At 34.2% G+C, this 14,653-nt stretch overlaps 3 protein-coding genes across 3 annotated transcripts; all 3 read right to left on the minus strand.

Annotated features, from left to right (window-relative positions):
• Positions 1 to 831: 831 nt before the first annotated feature.
• On the minus strand, positions 832 to 1,891 carry LOC146999435 (uncharacterized). Its single transcript, XM_085824561.1, has 3 exons — positions 1,738 to 1,891; positions 1,342 to 1,633; positions 832 to 1,239 (listed from the first exon to the last, which is right to left on the minus strand). The coding sequence occupies exons 1-3, from the start codon at positions 1,846 to 1,848 to the stop codon at positions 1,145 to 1,147; spliced, it is 498 nt and encodes a 165-aa protein (XP_085680687.1). The 5' UTR covers positions 1,849 to 1,891; the 3' UTR covers positions 832 to 1,144.
• A 493-nt stretch (positions 1,892 to 2,384) lies between these two features.
• Positions 2,385 to 3,669, minus strand: LOC146999436 (uncharacterized). The gene is made up of 5 exons (XM_085824556.1): positions 3,537 to 3,669; positions 3,379 to 3,459; positions 3,040 to 3,298; positions 2,627 to 2,952; positions 2,385 to 2,522 (listed from the first exon to the last, which is right to left on the minus strand). Exons 1-5 carry the CDS (start codon positions 3,629 to 3,631, stop codon positions 2,519 to 2,521), a joined length of 765 nt encoding a protein of 254 aa, XP_085680682.1. The 5' UTR covers positions 3,632 to 3,669; the 3' UTR covers positions 2,385 to 2,518.
• A 6,937-nt stretch (positions 3,670 to 10,606) lies between these two features.
• On the minus strand, positions 10,607 to 13,665 carry LOC118205999 (uncharacterized). Its single transcript, XM_035378274.2, has 5 exons — positions 13,474 to 13,665; positions 13,325 to 13,372; positions 13,145 to 13,225; positions 12,214 to 12,922; positions 10,607 to 10,746 (listed from the first exon to the last, which is right to left on the minus strand). The coding sequence occupies exons 1-4, from the start codon at positions 13,504 to 13,506 to the stop codon at positions 12,542 to 12,544; spliced, it is 543 nt and encodes a 180-aa protein (XP_035234165.2). The 5' UTR covers positions 13,507 to 13,665; the 3' UTR covers positions 10,607 to 10,746; positions 12,214 to 12,541.
• Positions 13,666 to 14,653: the final 988 nt, after the last annotated feature.

Here is a 14,653-nt window from a genome sequence, read left to right on the forward strand (position 1 = left end):
TCAAAAAGGTGACGGTTTTCTATCTTTCCTGATTCCTGCAGCAGTCGGTGTCTTATCCTCTCTTGTCCATGGAACACAGTAAGAAATTTGCCTTGGTACCGCTGGATCGTATGCACCAGTTTGAAGATGAACATTTGAGTGATTTAGATACCCAAATTCAAAACATCTTAAAAAAGAAAATGGACGATGAAGAAAAATCCAAATTGTACATCCAGGTTCTGCAAAAGTATGTTACGTTGCCTCATGTGAATGCGTCTGAAAAACAACCGTCTGAACAATTTTCTGAGACAGATGTAGAAAAGGAAATTTTGCAGACTGTTCCTGTGAAACAGAAAAGAACGGCACAGAAAATAATGGATTTCCTAAAAGAACATCAGATTTCCTGGACACACAATAAAGAACTGATTCTGGACGGTCATGTGTTTTCTGGGTCCAACATTGTTCAACTGATAAACTTTCTGTTGAGAAATAGAACTGAAAGACCTACCGCCTTTGAACAGTTTAAAAATGTACTGAATGTAAATAACTTTCCTCAAGACTTTGTGAAAAACAAATATTTAATGAATGTAAAAATGATGTATGCTAGACCTAAAAGAAAATCCTCTTCGAAACTATGGCTGAAATTGTAATGAAATGTTCATAATAAAAGTTAATTTCTGTTTATTTGTGTTATGTTTTTCTTTGATGAAGTTAATATATAAAATCATTTTTTTTCTGATTAAACTAATATATACATAATCATAACCATTATTTTCTAAAAAAAATATTTTAAAAACTTATCTTTCATGGCATCTTTTCCAAAGGAAAAAAGAAAAAACACCACTATTTTATCATTCAAACTTCTATTTTATTTTACATTCATTTACAGATACTGGATGCATCATAATGTATATTTTACATGCAAACATTTTTTTGTACAAGCCATTATAATATAGTTTATAGTCTTTCTTTTAAAATCCAAATGGTAAGGTGCTCAAGTCTTTCTGTATCACTCGTTTGTCGAGCACAATTTTGTATAGTCTTGTTTCTGGTTTATTGATGACCTTTCTTCTTTTTGGTTCACGGGTGATTTTGGAGGGGTTGTGCAGAGCTATGACATCCTTTTGGTCCAGACTACATACCAGACTTTTGATGGCTTCTAAGTTCAGTAACTGGGAATTGCGAAGTTCAGCGAAAATCCTCTGACTTTGCAGCAGGTTTTCCCAGTGGCCGTCTGGTACGCATAGTTTTTCGGACCTCCTGAAAAAAAAAAATAAAACATGGTGAGAAAAAGACATAACAGAAAAACTTTCAAGATTTTTGGTACATGTTAAATAAAGAAATTTTTTTAAAGGTCCTTACCAGAGACAAAGGTTTTGATGACATCACCCTCCAGTTCATCCTTAAATTCACCCAGGAAGTTGCCCAAGGGGGGATCATTGCGGCCATTCGAGGCATAGATGATGGAGTCTGTGTCGTGGTACAGGACATCTCTACCCAACTTCTCCATTTCACTATACAGCTTGAGACGAGCCCAAGCTGTTGTGAAGGTTGCTAGGAAAATGTTGGTAGAGGCATCCTGCGGCACAAACTCCTTCACAGATTCCCAGGAAATGGCAGCCACCTCAGACGTGAGAAGAAAGACATCTTTGATCTAAAAAATAGAAGAGTCATGAGGTAACAGTTCAAAATAGTCATAAGTTAACAGTTTGAAACACATTGAGTTTACAGATGAATAAAATCGGTAAGGAAACTTACTTTTTTAGTAGAATCCGCCAACATCTTATTGAAGTCTGGCACCGTGTGGACATAGGTCAGTTGGGCTTTGTTCATGTTCATACCCCATCTGAGTGAAAAATAAGCTATCATAAATCACAATGAATTAAAAATATTTATAAAAATTAAGTACAAAAGAAATCATCTTACCTGCCCAGAAACTGTTCCCGGCCAACTTGGCGACTTGTCGACGAACAGGGTTTTTCGATATTTTTTCGGCCTCCAACTTGACGCCCTCTCTTTCTTCATACTGGCGAATGTACTTCAGTCTGGCTTCTTCCGTCACACACTCCGAAGGCCATCCGCTACTTTCCTGCTTGATCTTCAGAAACAGATCAATGTAGGAACGAAACAGAGAAGTAGACGATGCCTGGAAATGGTACACTTCGTAAATATAGAAAATAAAAAATAAATGTCAGTTATAAAAAATTTTTAAAAGTAACCTCTGAAACTAAATAAAGATTAAAATAATCTTTGAGTACTTACATGTGTGATGCGGTAGCCTTTCTTTTTCGCCAGTTTGACTTCCACCCACGTTCCGACAAGATCTCGCTTGTCGTCGCACGTTCCCACAAGGGCGCAAGTCCGACACAGGGGGAAAATCAGCTTCTTCCGGCACCAATAGGGCAGTACCGGAAGATACAGATTCCAAAAGGATGTGGAGGAATCACTCGGCATTGGATAATTCCAAAATAATCTTCCACATCTCCAAAGCTTTCCGTGATGATTGTTGGATGTCCTACAGGGTAGACGCAATACTTGTTCACCTGTGAATGAAAACAAAAAAAGTCAGAAAAAACACATCATAAAAATATACAGAAAATTTAGAAAAGTTTAAGTAAACATTTTTGAAGTAATAAAAAGTACGAACCTATGGATAGAGTGAAGTAAAATCCACATATTTTGCGTCTCCCTCGTGGAACAATTTGAGGCATTGGTCCTTCTTCCAAAAAACGACTCGCGAAGATTGAATCGATCCCTCAGATGGTGTTGATCCAGGAAAGCTTGGAGATCTGGATTTTCCTCTTTCTCTCTTTGAAATTCATGCTCCCACATTTCGATGACGTGGAAACCCTGGGTGCGAAGCTTTCTTGTCGTCTGTTCTGTCTTTTCTCTTAACGTTGCCATGGAAACCCCTTTCAGTGGATGTATGATATCACCATCGTAGCACGAACTACATCCGTGAAAGAAACAGCCCTAAAATAATACAAATATATATTAATAGTCTTACATATAAATCACTAAAAAGAATCACATAGAAAAGGAATGGTTATATTTTCTTACCTGAAACTGATAGATGGTTTGTGTTTCTTGGCAGAATCCGTCTGCCGAGATTCCAGCGACTCTGTGCTCTCCGGAACTGTTCAACGCATGTTGAATCTGTAGGCCTTCCGAAGCAGCAACAAAGTCCAACCATCGGATCGAATCAGGGCTGTAATTCGTGGAGTTGATGTAGCCGTGTGTAGGCACCATGGCAATCGTGTCGGGTTGAATGTGGCCACTCCGATACGTTGCCATACAGGCTGACGCGATGGTCACGTATCTGAAAAGACAAAAATAAGAATGATTTAATGAACTGTAAATATGATTATTATTGTATAAGAAAATGAGAAAATGACTTACTGGAATGGATCCACATTCGCCACATCCAAAAACTGGGCTCGAAACTCCAGGCAGCAACGGCGAAGAATGTCCACGTCCGATCTATTAAAAGAAAAAATGTTAAAAATACGAAATATAAAAAATAAATAAATAAAAATAAAACAAGAAAAAAAATATACCTGCAATAGGCCAGCGTCTCATCTTGAAAGTTAAACACGTCCCCCTTGTGTGCTTCATGCCAGGACAGAAATGCTTGTCGGACTGAAGTGCTCATGGTATCCGGGCTGTAGTACCGGGGCTCAGGCAGCGGTCCGACATAATTTTGGTTTTCTCACGAGTTGAAAAGATGGGGAAAGTATCCCTTTTTCAGCTCGCTGAGACTGAAGCATCCCGGCAGTTTGGCCAACGCCATCGGTAGAAAATTTAACGAGTCTATGACCCGAATGTTCAGACTAGGGTGTTTTACACTCATGACCATAGACCCGTTAGGGATCACCTCCGGCGCTGTGCCTTGCTCCAGGAGCCAGGCCATCACGAACTGACCATCGAACCTGTAAGTAAAAAAACATTATGAATACCATTGAAAAAAAAGTCGTACTTAAAGCATGTAAACTATAGTATTTTATCTTACCCTTTCATGGTGTGTGCCACGGCTGTGTATCCCTTGTGTTGTACTGTAAACAGCCAGGCACAGAAATCTTGACATGCTGTGTAGCCCGGAAACACTTTTTCAGTGCCGTCGGCATACTGAGCCACTGCGAAATTCACGAGGTGTTCTCCCGAAGACTGATCCGTTTCGAAGTCAAAGAAGATGAGCTTATCCTCGGACTTCTTCGGAGCAACACGTCGCAAATAACAGCGGTGCTCAGCAGCCACGACAAACTGGCCGCAAGACGGACATTTGGTGGTACCACATTTGTGAAGCTCTTTAGGGCACTTTCGGCGTTCAATCACTTGGCAGCATTCCCTGCATTGGTATACCTATAACGAAAATTATTTTTTTTAAAACATAACCATCCCTACTAAAAATGCCTCATAGAAACCAGTGAAACTTTTTATGGGTACCCATACGATTTTATGGGTTTTTATTGACTTTTACTGGTTTCTGTTGGTCTCTGTGGGTTTTTTTTACTGGTTTTAAAATGACCCATACATAGAAACCAGTAAAACTTTCTACTGGTACCTATAGAATTTTTGATGGTCTCTATTGACTTTTACTGGTTTCTATTGATCTCTGTGGGTTTTTCTTACTGATATGAATTGACACCCATACAACCATCATTCAATGGTAGAACTTTGTACTGGTTTGTATAGGTTTATATTGACTTTTGCTGGTTTTCTTACTGGTATCAATATAATAATAAATCTTCTGTTGGTTTATATGGATTTGTGCTATTTTTTTATCTGACGTTAATATACGTCTTGTAAACAATAAAATTAACAGAATGAAAATATGATCTCTTTAAGACCACCAGAGTAACCTGTAAACGCAGGTGGTCGTTTTAGAGAGGGGTTTTACTAAATATGCTATTTTTTTTAAATTTTTTTTTTCGGAAACAATAACAGTAATCATATACACCACACACAACGAGGTCTCTCCAAGGCGACCAACCGCAAATAAAAATTCATCTTTGCAAGTGGTCGCCTTAGAGAGGTGATAGAGGTGATGCTCAATACCAATAGATACTCACGTTCTCAGAGATACGTTTATCTTTTAGAGGTGGTCGTCTCAGGGAGATTGCATCTACGGAATGAATCTCTCTAAGGCGACCAGACACACTTGCAGAATTTTCTTTGTGAATGGTCGCCTTACAGAGGGAATATTCAGTACCAAAGTATACTTATGTTTTCAGAAATACTGGTCTCTTTCAGAGGCGGTCGTCTTAGGGAGGTGGTTTTTGCTACGAGTTGGTTCTCTGAATACACACACATAAGCACTTACATTTCTGAATTACAAATAAACACCGGTATCAACCAACATCTCTTTAACGCGAACAAGTTCATTCCAATCGCAAAACTTTTCTCCCTGTTAACGCTGACGAGAGGAAAAAAATTCCCCTCTCTCCCCCACTTTCAGAAGTTTCTCAAACAAGCAATATGGCGGCGCTCTAGTTATTGTTGTGCGATGGTGGTGTTATTTTCTTCGTGGCTGTAGTAATGCAATATATTATTTACTAGGATTTACTATATTACAAATTTTACTATGTTTTACTGTTTAGAAATTAGTAATAAATAATAAAATACCAGCACTGACTATGAATATACAACTAAAGCCACGCACGTGTAATCGTGTCTAATGTTTGAGAGAACGTTGCTGATAAATGACTAGTTGTGAAATGGAGTTTTTGTGCGTGAAATTGACGTTCCATCTTTACTTTTAACCTAAAAATCAATGTGCTTAAAGACTGAAAAGTGATAATTTCAGACTTGATAAATTGGTTCAGTGTGCAGATGCAGAAATATAGTTTTTGCATTCTACTGAAACTGTATTTTGGAAAATTTATTTTTTTGATTACAGTTTAGAAATACTTTTTAAAAGCTTGTTCATGTAGATGCTTTATCATTTGAATATTATGTACTAATAAATTTGAGCATACCTTACTTAAAAATGATCTTGCATGATTCAATTTTGAATTTTTCGACTAATGTGATGTGGCCGAGCAAAAAGAATGTTTTTTTATGTTTTAAAAAATGTACTAATTATATTTCGCGAGCAAAAAAGGTAAGTTTTATTAATGAAATAAACATTGAAGTATTTAATGTGTTTATTACTTATTGAATGGGGTAGACAAGACATACAAGCTTAAGGAATCTTTTTTCCACTACTAAAATTATGTGAAAATTTAGATGATCATAGTAGCTTACATTGTTTTTTCTTTTTGGTCTATTTTTCTTTACAAGTATGAGACTAGAACCATATTTTTACATTAAATATTTTGTTAAAACACATATAATCATTTTTATGCATACTTTAATTTTCATTATTATTAGTTTGATGAAGAAAATTTCAAGTGTGTTTTTCATAAATTGCTTTTCAAATAGAAGTAGATTTGTGAATTAAATGTACTAGTCTTGGGAGTATAAAAAGTGAATTATTTATTTGAAAAAAATTACATTTAGTTGAAACCTCATATAGTGGTTATTTTCTTAAATGACAACCTCTCATAATGGCACATTTGTCAGGACAATAATTAAATAACATGACTTAAAAATCATTCATAGTTTTGTCAGGCTACAGGAAACTCGCATTATCTCGAATTGTGGAGTTGATTGTTTTAGGAACGTTTTGCTGTATAATCAATTGACTTCGGTGTAGTAATTTTTACGTGGGTATGAATTTTGCAGAAATAATTGAAAGTTTTTACGAGACATTTAAAACCAAAGATTTTCGGATCATAAGTCTTATAAGGGCACTGTTATAGCATTGCTTTCAAATATAGTTAAAGTAATATTTAAACATTTATTTTCGGAATCACTTCCACAGGGAATCCGGTTGTTCTCTGCGGATGAAAACCCATATAAATAAATCTTCTGTACAGCCTTATACAAATGCAGTTAAAATTACTGTCATTACAATTAAGCAAATATAGCCACATTTGTTTACAAAAAGTTGTTATTGCTAAATACTGCACTATATCAATTTCATTTAGCATTGTAATTTCAGAAAATGCTCAGCATGAGGTATTTTTATATTATATAATCTACTGTCAAAAACAATAACTACCTTTTCAGTACTTTAAATTTTACTATTGAGAATTTTTATGGTTCAAAATAATATTTCTATACATTATTTCAAGTATTCTTTCTACAATAGAAATCTAAATAACTTGCACCTAAAACACTGACTCAAATTTATTCCAATAATGCATCGCTTTAATTAAATTTATGTTCCCTTGAGATGATATATGAAAAACCTTGTGTAATAATAAATTATTAATATATATAGGTTAATAGTATTTTTATATATTTTTTCGGTAAAGTGCAGAATCGCCCACTTATTTATTTGGCACTTTGTACAAAAGTAAAAGGAATTGGATTTTTGTCAATTTTCTTTTAACTTTTAAAGTGAAAATAGGTTGATGTGCACATGAATAAAGTCAAAGGAGTGCACAATGGCATTTTTGTGCAATTCTGAGATGTTTTTTTAAGTGAAAATAGGTCGATGTGTACATGGATACCGAGTATGTGCAATTCTTAAAAACACGCCAAGCAGTGGGCGATTCTACACATTCCCCATTTTTCTATAGGAATTTAGTTTCATTACATTAGTTATTTAGTATAATTATGTGTATATGAGTATATTCATACTTATTCACATAGATGGAATTTTTACTGTACGAAAGTTTATCTTTTTTACATCAAGAACTACATATAGTATAAATACCCATTATGTTATAGATTTTATTTATATAAAATCTGTGGAAGATTATATAGCACTAAAAGTGAGATACGGAATAAAACATTATACGCTATGAGATATTTTCTTAATTCCCGAACTGTGCGTAGAGAATTGGTATTTGCTGAAACTTGTAAATTTTTTTAAATTCATTTTGTTACAATATAATTTATTGTATTTTGGGTACTATTAAGTTTATTATATGTTATCTTCATGTTTCATTTATCTTTTGAGAGATACAGGTAACATTCAAAGTATTGTAATAAGGGGTCGACACAGTGTTTGTATATTATTATTTCTTCACTACATTATACTCTTGGATTCATCCTTTCTTCCACGCAAAACATCTATGTGTATGCATGTCATAATAAGCTGCAGGGTGTTACTATCATCGGTAAGCGATCTTTAAGGGGATAGCAAGTATGCTAAATTTGAACTCTATGTTAAGTTTCTAATTTGCAAGTCCCGTATTCTTTTTGCTTGCTTGTTAATAATGTTTCTCTTCCTGAAAATTTGGGTTTCTTCTAGTTTTGTTTTTTAATTTGGTTTAGTGCATTGTAGGTAACTTAAAATTTAAGCAGATGCTAGAAAGTAGCATCCTTTGGCAAAACATTTCTCATTAGGTATCAAATTGTTAAACAAGCTGATGTGATTAAATACAATTGTTTAATTTCCCAACTAAAGAACTGAAATACAAATATATGCAGTGAGGTACAGTACTATATGTATATATTTATAATGAAATCAATAATATATATACAGTCAAAGTAATGATTCGCAACCATCAAATGAAATGATATTATATATATATGTAATAGATTCTGTAGTCGAATACAAGCAGCTGAATCCATAATGAACAGCAAGAATTTTGATGGCTTAGAGATGTTGAAACTCCAATCCACAATGAATAAGAAATTTGGCAGTCGAGGTAGATTTAATTCAACTTTTCTTTCAGCAAATATGTTGCAGCCACAAACAAGTTGGCACATTATTTATGCCTATTCCAAAAATTAACATTTTTGATAAATGTGTAGTAAGAAACAAGGAGCAGACAGACTGCAATCCAGCTAATACAAAGCGTAAAAAGCAAATGCGTTACGTTAAGGGTGAAATCTTAATTCAGACCGAGTTAATTTTGGTTCTCGATGCATTTTTACTCGTCTTTGATAGTTAATACTGCTGTAAAATTACTATTGGCTGTTTGAGTTTTAGTTTCTTTTACAACATCAAATTATGTAAGAGTCATATGACATGAATTAATCTCCAAATGATGCAGTGCAGAAAGATTACTGTTTTTAGAATAGAGAAGGAAAATTAATTTTACGCAGCTAATTTAATCTTTTGCATATTCCTTATTTTTCTTACATATGTATATCATTCGATGGTTGTGAATCATGACTTTGGTTATTATCTTTCTATTCATTTTATTTTCAGAATTATATAAAGGTAGTTTAAATTTTTGTAAAGAGAATTTATACAAATATTTTGTAATATGTTTATAGATATTGACGTGCATTAAGAAGGACGGGCTCGTAGGCTTCTAGATATTTTAAAATTTTTATTTATTCGCATTTGAGTTTTATTTAAAATTACTTTACATGCTTTCTCCGCAATTTAGTTCTGTACATTTCATCAGTGCTAATTATGTACTTCTGCTGGTTTATGTTTTTATGGAAATTTGATTTACAGTTCTATTTTTGTGTATTGTTTTTTATAAGGATTCTGTATATGGATACCCGTTCAATGTACGATTCTATGTATGGATACTCCACTATGGTATAATGCTATTGGTTCTGTTTATGGGTTTTGTGCAGCGATTTTTCCAAGAGTTACCTTTATTGGTCTGTGGATTTTTGTGTAGTGGTTTTTACAGGATTTGCCGTATGGGTGCCTGTATAGGTGTACATGCTTTTGTTTACTGGTTTTTACAAGGCATAGACCTACGGAATATCCATTTTTTTAATGGAAATTTGGCCAATGGATATGCAAGTTTTGATTTTTGGCTATGGGTTTTTACTGGGATTTTGTTTATAGTGCCTACAGTTCTACAGAGTTTTGGCCTACTCGTAACCGTACAGTCGTACGGGTTTCCGTTTACAGGTTTTTTACGGGTATTTCGCCTACAGGTACCTATACAGCCGTGCAGGTTTCTTTCTATGGGTTTTTACGGGTATTCGGCCTATGGGTACCCGTACAACCGTACGGGTTTCTTTCTATGGGTTTTTACGGAGATTTGGCCTACGGGTACCCGTACAGTAGTACGGGTTTCTGTCTGTGGGTTTTTACGGGGATTTGGCCTACGGGTACCCACAGAGCTGTACGGGTACCCGTAGGCCAATTCCCCGTAAAAAATTTTTATGGGTTTCTACGGGGCATTTTTAGCAGGGATTTCGAGAAAATTACATGATAAATAACTAAATCTTTTACATGTTTGCACAATTTTTTTAAATTATTTTGGCTTTTTTCCTTTTTTTAGAATTTAAATTTGGTTATAGGTGTACTTTTTTACTTTTATACGTATTTGTTCAGAATTTAAATTTGTTTAAATTTAAATTTCATTCCTTGCAGCAATGGCGCAAAGAATATTTAATTAAATATGTATTTAAATTTAATTTTTTTAATTAAATTCAATTTATTCTTATGAAACAATTTTGTTCATTAAGATAAATTTTCAGAAACACTTACCCTGTCACAAAGTGAAAATTCTTGGTTTCCAGTGACGGCTTTGTGTGCTGCGTAACAGGCATTAGAGCGGCACAGACGGTCGCAATCCTGACATCGTTGGGGTACGCCTGGAAAACAGTCGGTCCTCAAACATATGGGGCACGCATTGGCACATCTATGGCTTTCTGGATGATCATACCGCTTTTCACACGCTGTGCAGTAGTATTTGCTGGCAAAAAAAACCCTTTCAGGGATTTAATCCCATCGTAGTGCGCATCATGGAGCCATAAATTGATCCGTTGAGACCTCTCCTTTCCTTTATAGACCACCTAAAACACAGAAAGACAAAAATCAAAGTAAAATCAGTTTTTAACATTTAATTGCATACATAAAGCGATCTAAAAATTCCTAGTGCATTTAACATCGAAAGGAATTACATGCATATATGTTAAAGTAAAAAAAAAAAAAAAAAAATTCATCGTGCATTCATTTTTTATAGTTTAAAGTTTTAACATCTTAACGAAAAATAAAAATGAATCTAAAAATAAAAAATTCATCATGCATTTTTTTTACAAGTCATATTTTTAACATCGAAGCGAACCGCATACATGCATGCATTTATACATAAAATTTAACGCAATCTAAAAAATTCGCCATGCATTCAGTTTTACAAGTTAAAGTTTTAACAACTAAATGATCAGAAATATATGTCTAAATGTTAACTTTTTGCAAATTATATTTTTAACATAGAAACAAATTGCCTTCGTGCATACATGTAAATAAAATCTAAAAAGTTAAACTATTCTAAAAATAAAAATTTTTAAAAGTGAAAGTTTTAACGAATTGCATACGTAAAATAAGAAATTAATCTAACAATTTTAAGTAAACTAAAATCTCACTATACATTTAATTTTTATAAGGTATATTTTTTAACAATGAAGCGAACTGCATACATTCATGGATTCTATGCGTGAATATGCATAAAATATAATCTTAAAATTTAGAGTAATTCAAAAATTCGCCATGCATTTTTATAAGACATATTTTTAGCGTCTAACGAAATGCATGCATAAAATATAAATTTTATCTTAAAAGTAAAATTAATCTAAAAAATTTTCAAGTTATGTTTTTAGCGTCTAAATAAACTTCATACATAAAAATAATCTAAAAAATGTAACACAATCTAGAAAATTCACTATGTATTCAGTATTTTCAAGTTGTATTTTTTTAACGTGGAAATGAATTGCATACATGCATTGTATAAAGTCAATCTAACAATTTAAAGTAATCTAAAAGTAAAGATCCACGTTATATTTTAAATTTCTAAACGAAAAACCTTTCTCTGAAAATAAATTCCAAAATCGAACAATTTAGAAATCAGTTTTCACCAGTTATAATTTTAACATATAAAGTATTCTAAAAAGTAAACTAAAAATAAAAATTCACCATGCGTTCAGTTTTCATCCATTATATTTTAACATCGAAACAAATTGTATATAGGCATAAAGTTAATTTAAACACTCACCATGTACTCAGTTTTTTTTAACATGGAAACAACATAATCAAAATACTATAATGCTAGTTGTCTCAATATTTTTCAGTTCATTAATATTGAAAACGTTTTTTAAAAAACTCATTCACGTACGAAATAAATTTTACCATAAACATAGTATGGAAACACAAAATAAAAAAGAACCAAAATCAAATTACAATTTTCAAAACATGTAGAAAAGATAGTTAAGTATGAAGTTAGTATTTAAAAGCAGAAGTATCTTGAGATAAAAATAATGACTTACTCGGTTCAAATTATCCGAAGAAAAGACTGCAATTTGAGTATCCAGATGGTCTTCAAATGTAGCAATTTCAGCAAATGTGCACGGGCCTAGAGGTACGTTCGTGGCCGTATGTAGTTCTTTTGCACGATTTACAAGGGCTGGTCGGTGACGATCTTTCATGGCATTGATGGCCCTCGTGTCCTCATTCAGATATGCCAACGCATAAACAATCGCCTTAGCACAGCACAGTCCTTCCTCATCGTAGGGTATGGACAAGATAGATTGTTTTCTTAATCTGTCCATGGAGATGTTAATCACTTTTCTGTTTCCACCGGCACCCACAGGTCGTCTAATGGTGATCACGTCCACCGAGAACCCTGCATCCAGCTCGATCTTGTCTTTGGACTGCAGTAGTTTCATAACTGCAGCCAAAATCTTTTCGACCGTCAAAGTCGAAACAGTCATCAGCGATGTGCTGATCGGTTTGTGCAAGCCTTTCTGCTTGAATGCAATACCGAATGAGGTCCGATGGATTTAAATCAGCTGCTGTACGGCGAATGAGTTGTTCGAACAATTCTCTGACGGTGTCAGAAATTCGGACCATTGGGATGCCTAGCACGCCTTGAGGCAGTCTTTCGATGTCCACACAAGCGTGGAAGGTAATCTCCTTGGCCTGATATTTATGGTTCCTTCGACGAGACTTTTCTGTAAGTACAATCGCCTCATCGATCTGAAAAATAAAAATAAGTTTTAGCAATAATCAAACATTTTCAAAACGACATTATGATAAAAAAAAAATACGTTCATCGAACGTTCATCGGAACCAGCCATATATACAGGCCCACGAGTTGACAAGGAAGAATTCTAAAAATAAATAAAATAAAAATAAATACATTCATTTCTAGTACTAGAAAAAATATTCTAATCGAATCATAACGAAACGAAAATTTACCTCAAATCCGGAACCCACTTGATAATACAAGGGTAGATCCATAGGATTTTCCATAAAGATTTGATCAACTTCATCTATTAACTAGCAAAAGAAAAGTGAATACGTTCAAAATAAAATATTACGTAGAAAAATAAAATTCAAAATAGTAGCTTAAAAGTACGTGTTAAATATTATACTTACGTCATCGTCCGAGTCACGGAAGGGAAAGTCAGGATCTTCAAATAGCACCTGGCAATTAAATATTTAAATAAATAAAACATTCAGAAAACAATAAATTCGTTTTCAAAATATAGTAATTTAAAAATCAGATACAGGCGAAAAATACTTACATTAGATGCAGAATAAGTTCGTTTAGCAGACATCGTGTACAAGAAAACGAAATGGCGCAGGAAAATGGCAGAGTCAAAATGACGTTCACTCAGCAAGAATCAGAGTAGAAATGATTGCAAAACTCCAACTCCAACTTGCTTTACTTGCCGCGATTAACTTGCGAAATCGCAGGTTGTGTTCCGGCTATCGAACTTTGGTGCTTCTAGGAGCGCTGCAGGTAAGGAAATGCCGAACGTAGTTCTCGTGGATCCATCCATCCATTTTGCTATGGCCGGTGTGCAGCTAGTGAATGCCGCTTTACCGGCTCCTGATATGTGGTGGCACCTGAAATCAGTAGTTCTGACAGTTAGGTGGTGGTGACTAAAGGTCAGGAGAAAAGGGGGTGACCCTGCGTCACAGAATGGGAACCAGACTTATTGGAAAACGCGGTGGTGGGAAAGCATTCTCTTTTCCTAATAATTCCCTAATAATATAGAAGATTGAGGAGAAATACATAATATATAAAATTTGCATAAATTGATAGATTTGTGAACATATAAAGATACTTGCGTAAGGTAATTCTGGAGTATTTAAGATAATACATGCATAAGGTATAAAGTTCCTGAAAATAAAGAAAATTAAGTATAATACATATGTACAAATAATAAAAGTTAATACATGGCAATTAATAATAATAAGAAAGCTGGAGTAAATTCAAAATCTGGATTAATATAAAGTGAAATCAAATGTAAAATATATACAGATATATACAAGATGTTAAGTCGGAAAATTTTGATTGAATTGATGGGCCGCCCAGGGCCTCAGGTCTTTATCTTCTGGCAAGGGAGCATAGTTAAAGACTTGGAATTGGTTCATGAAGGGACAAGTAAGAGCCTTATTGAAAAATTTTTCATTTGTCTTCTGAATGAAATCTTTGATGAGGTCTATCTTTAGGTCCTTATGTAGGGTTGCATTAGAAACGTAGAAATGCGCATTTGTGATTAGCCTTAGGAATTTATTCTGGATGATTTGGAGCTGTTTAATTTCTTTGTCTTTGATAGTAGCCCAAGCAGGCGATGCATAACAGAGGATGGGCCTGATGATAACTGTATAAATATGTTTCTTGCTTTTGAGATTTAGCTCTGAGTATTTTCCCAGTAGAGGCATGAGGCTCTTCATGTTTCCATAGGCTTTGCCTTT

The sequence above is a fragment of the Stegodyphus dumicola genome, chromosome 1 (assembly GCF_044657685.1).
Source record: "Stegodyphus dumicola isolate Sdum_Otavi_A_Nest chromosome 1, ASM4465768v1".
In the NCBI taxonomy this organism is placed as follows: domain Eukaryota; kingdom Metazoa; phylum Arthropoda; class Arachnida; order Araneae; family Eresidae; genus Stegodyphus; species Stegodyphus dumicola.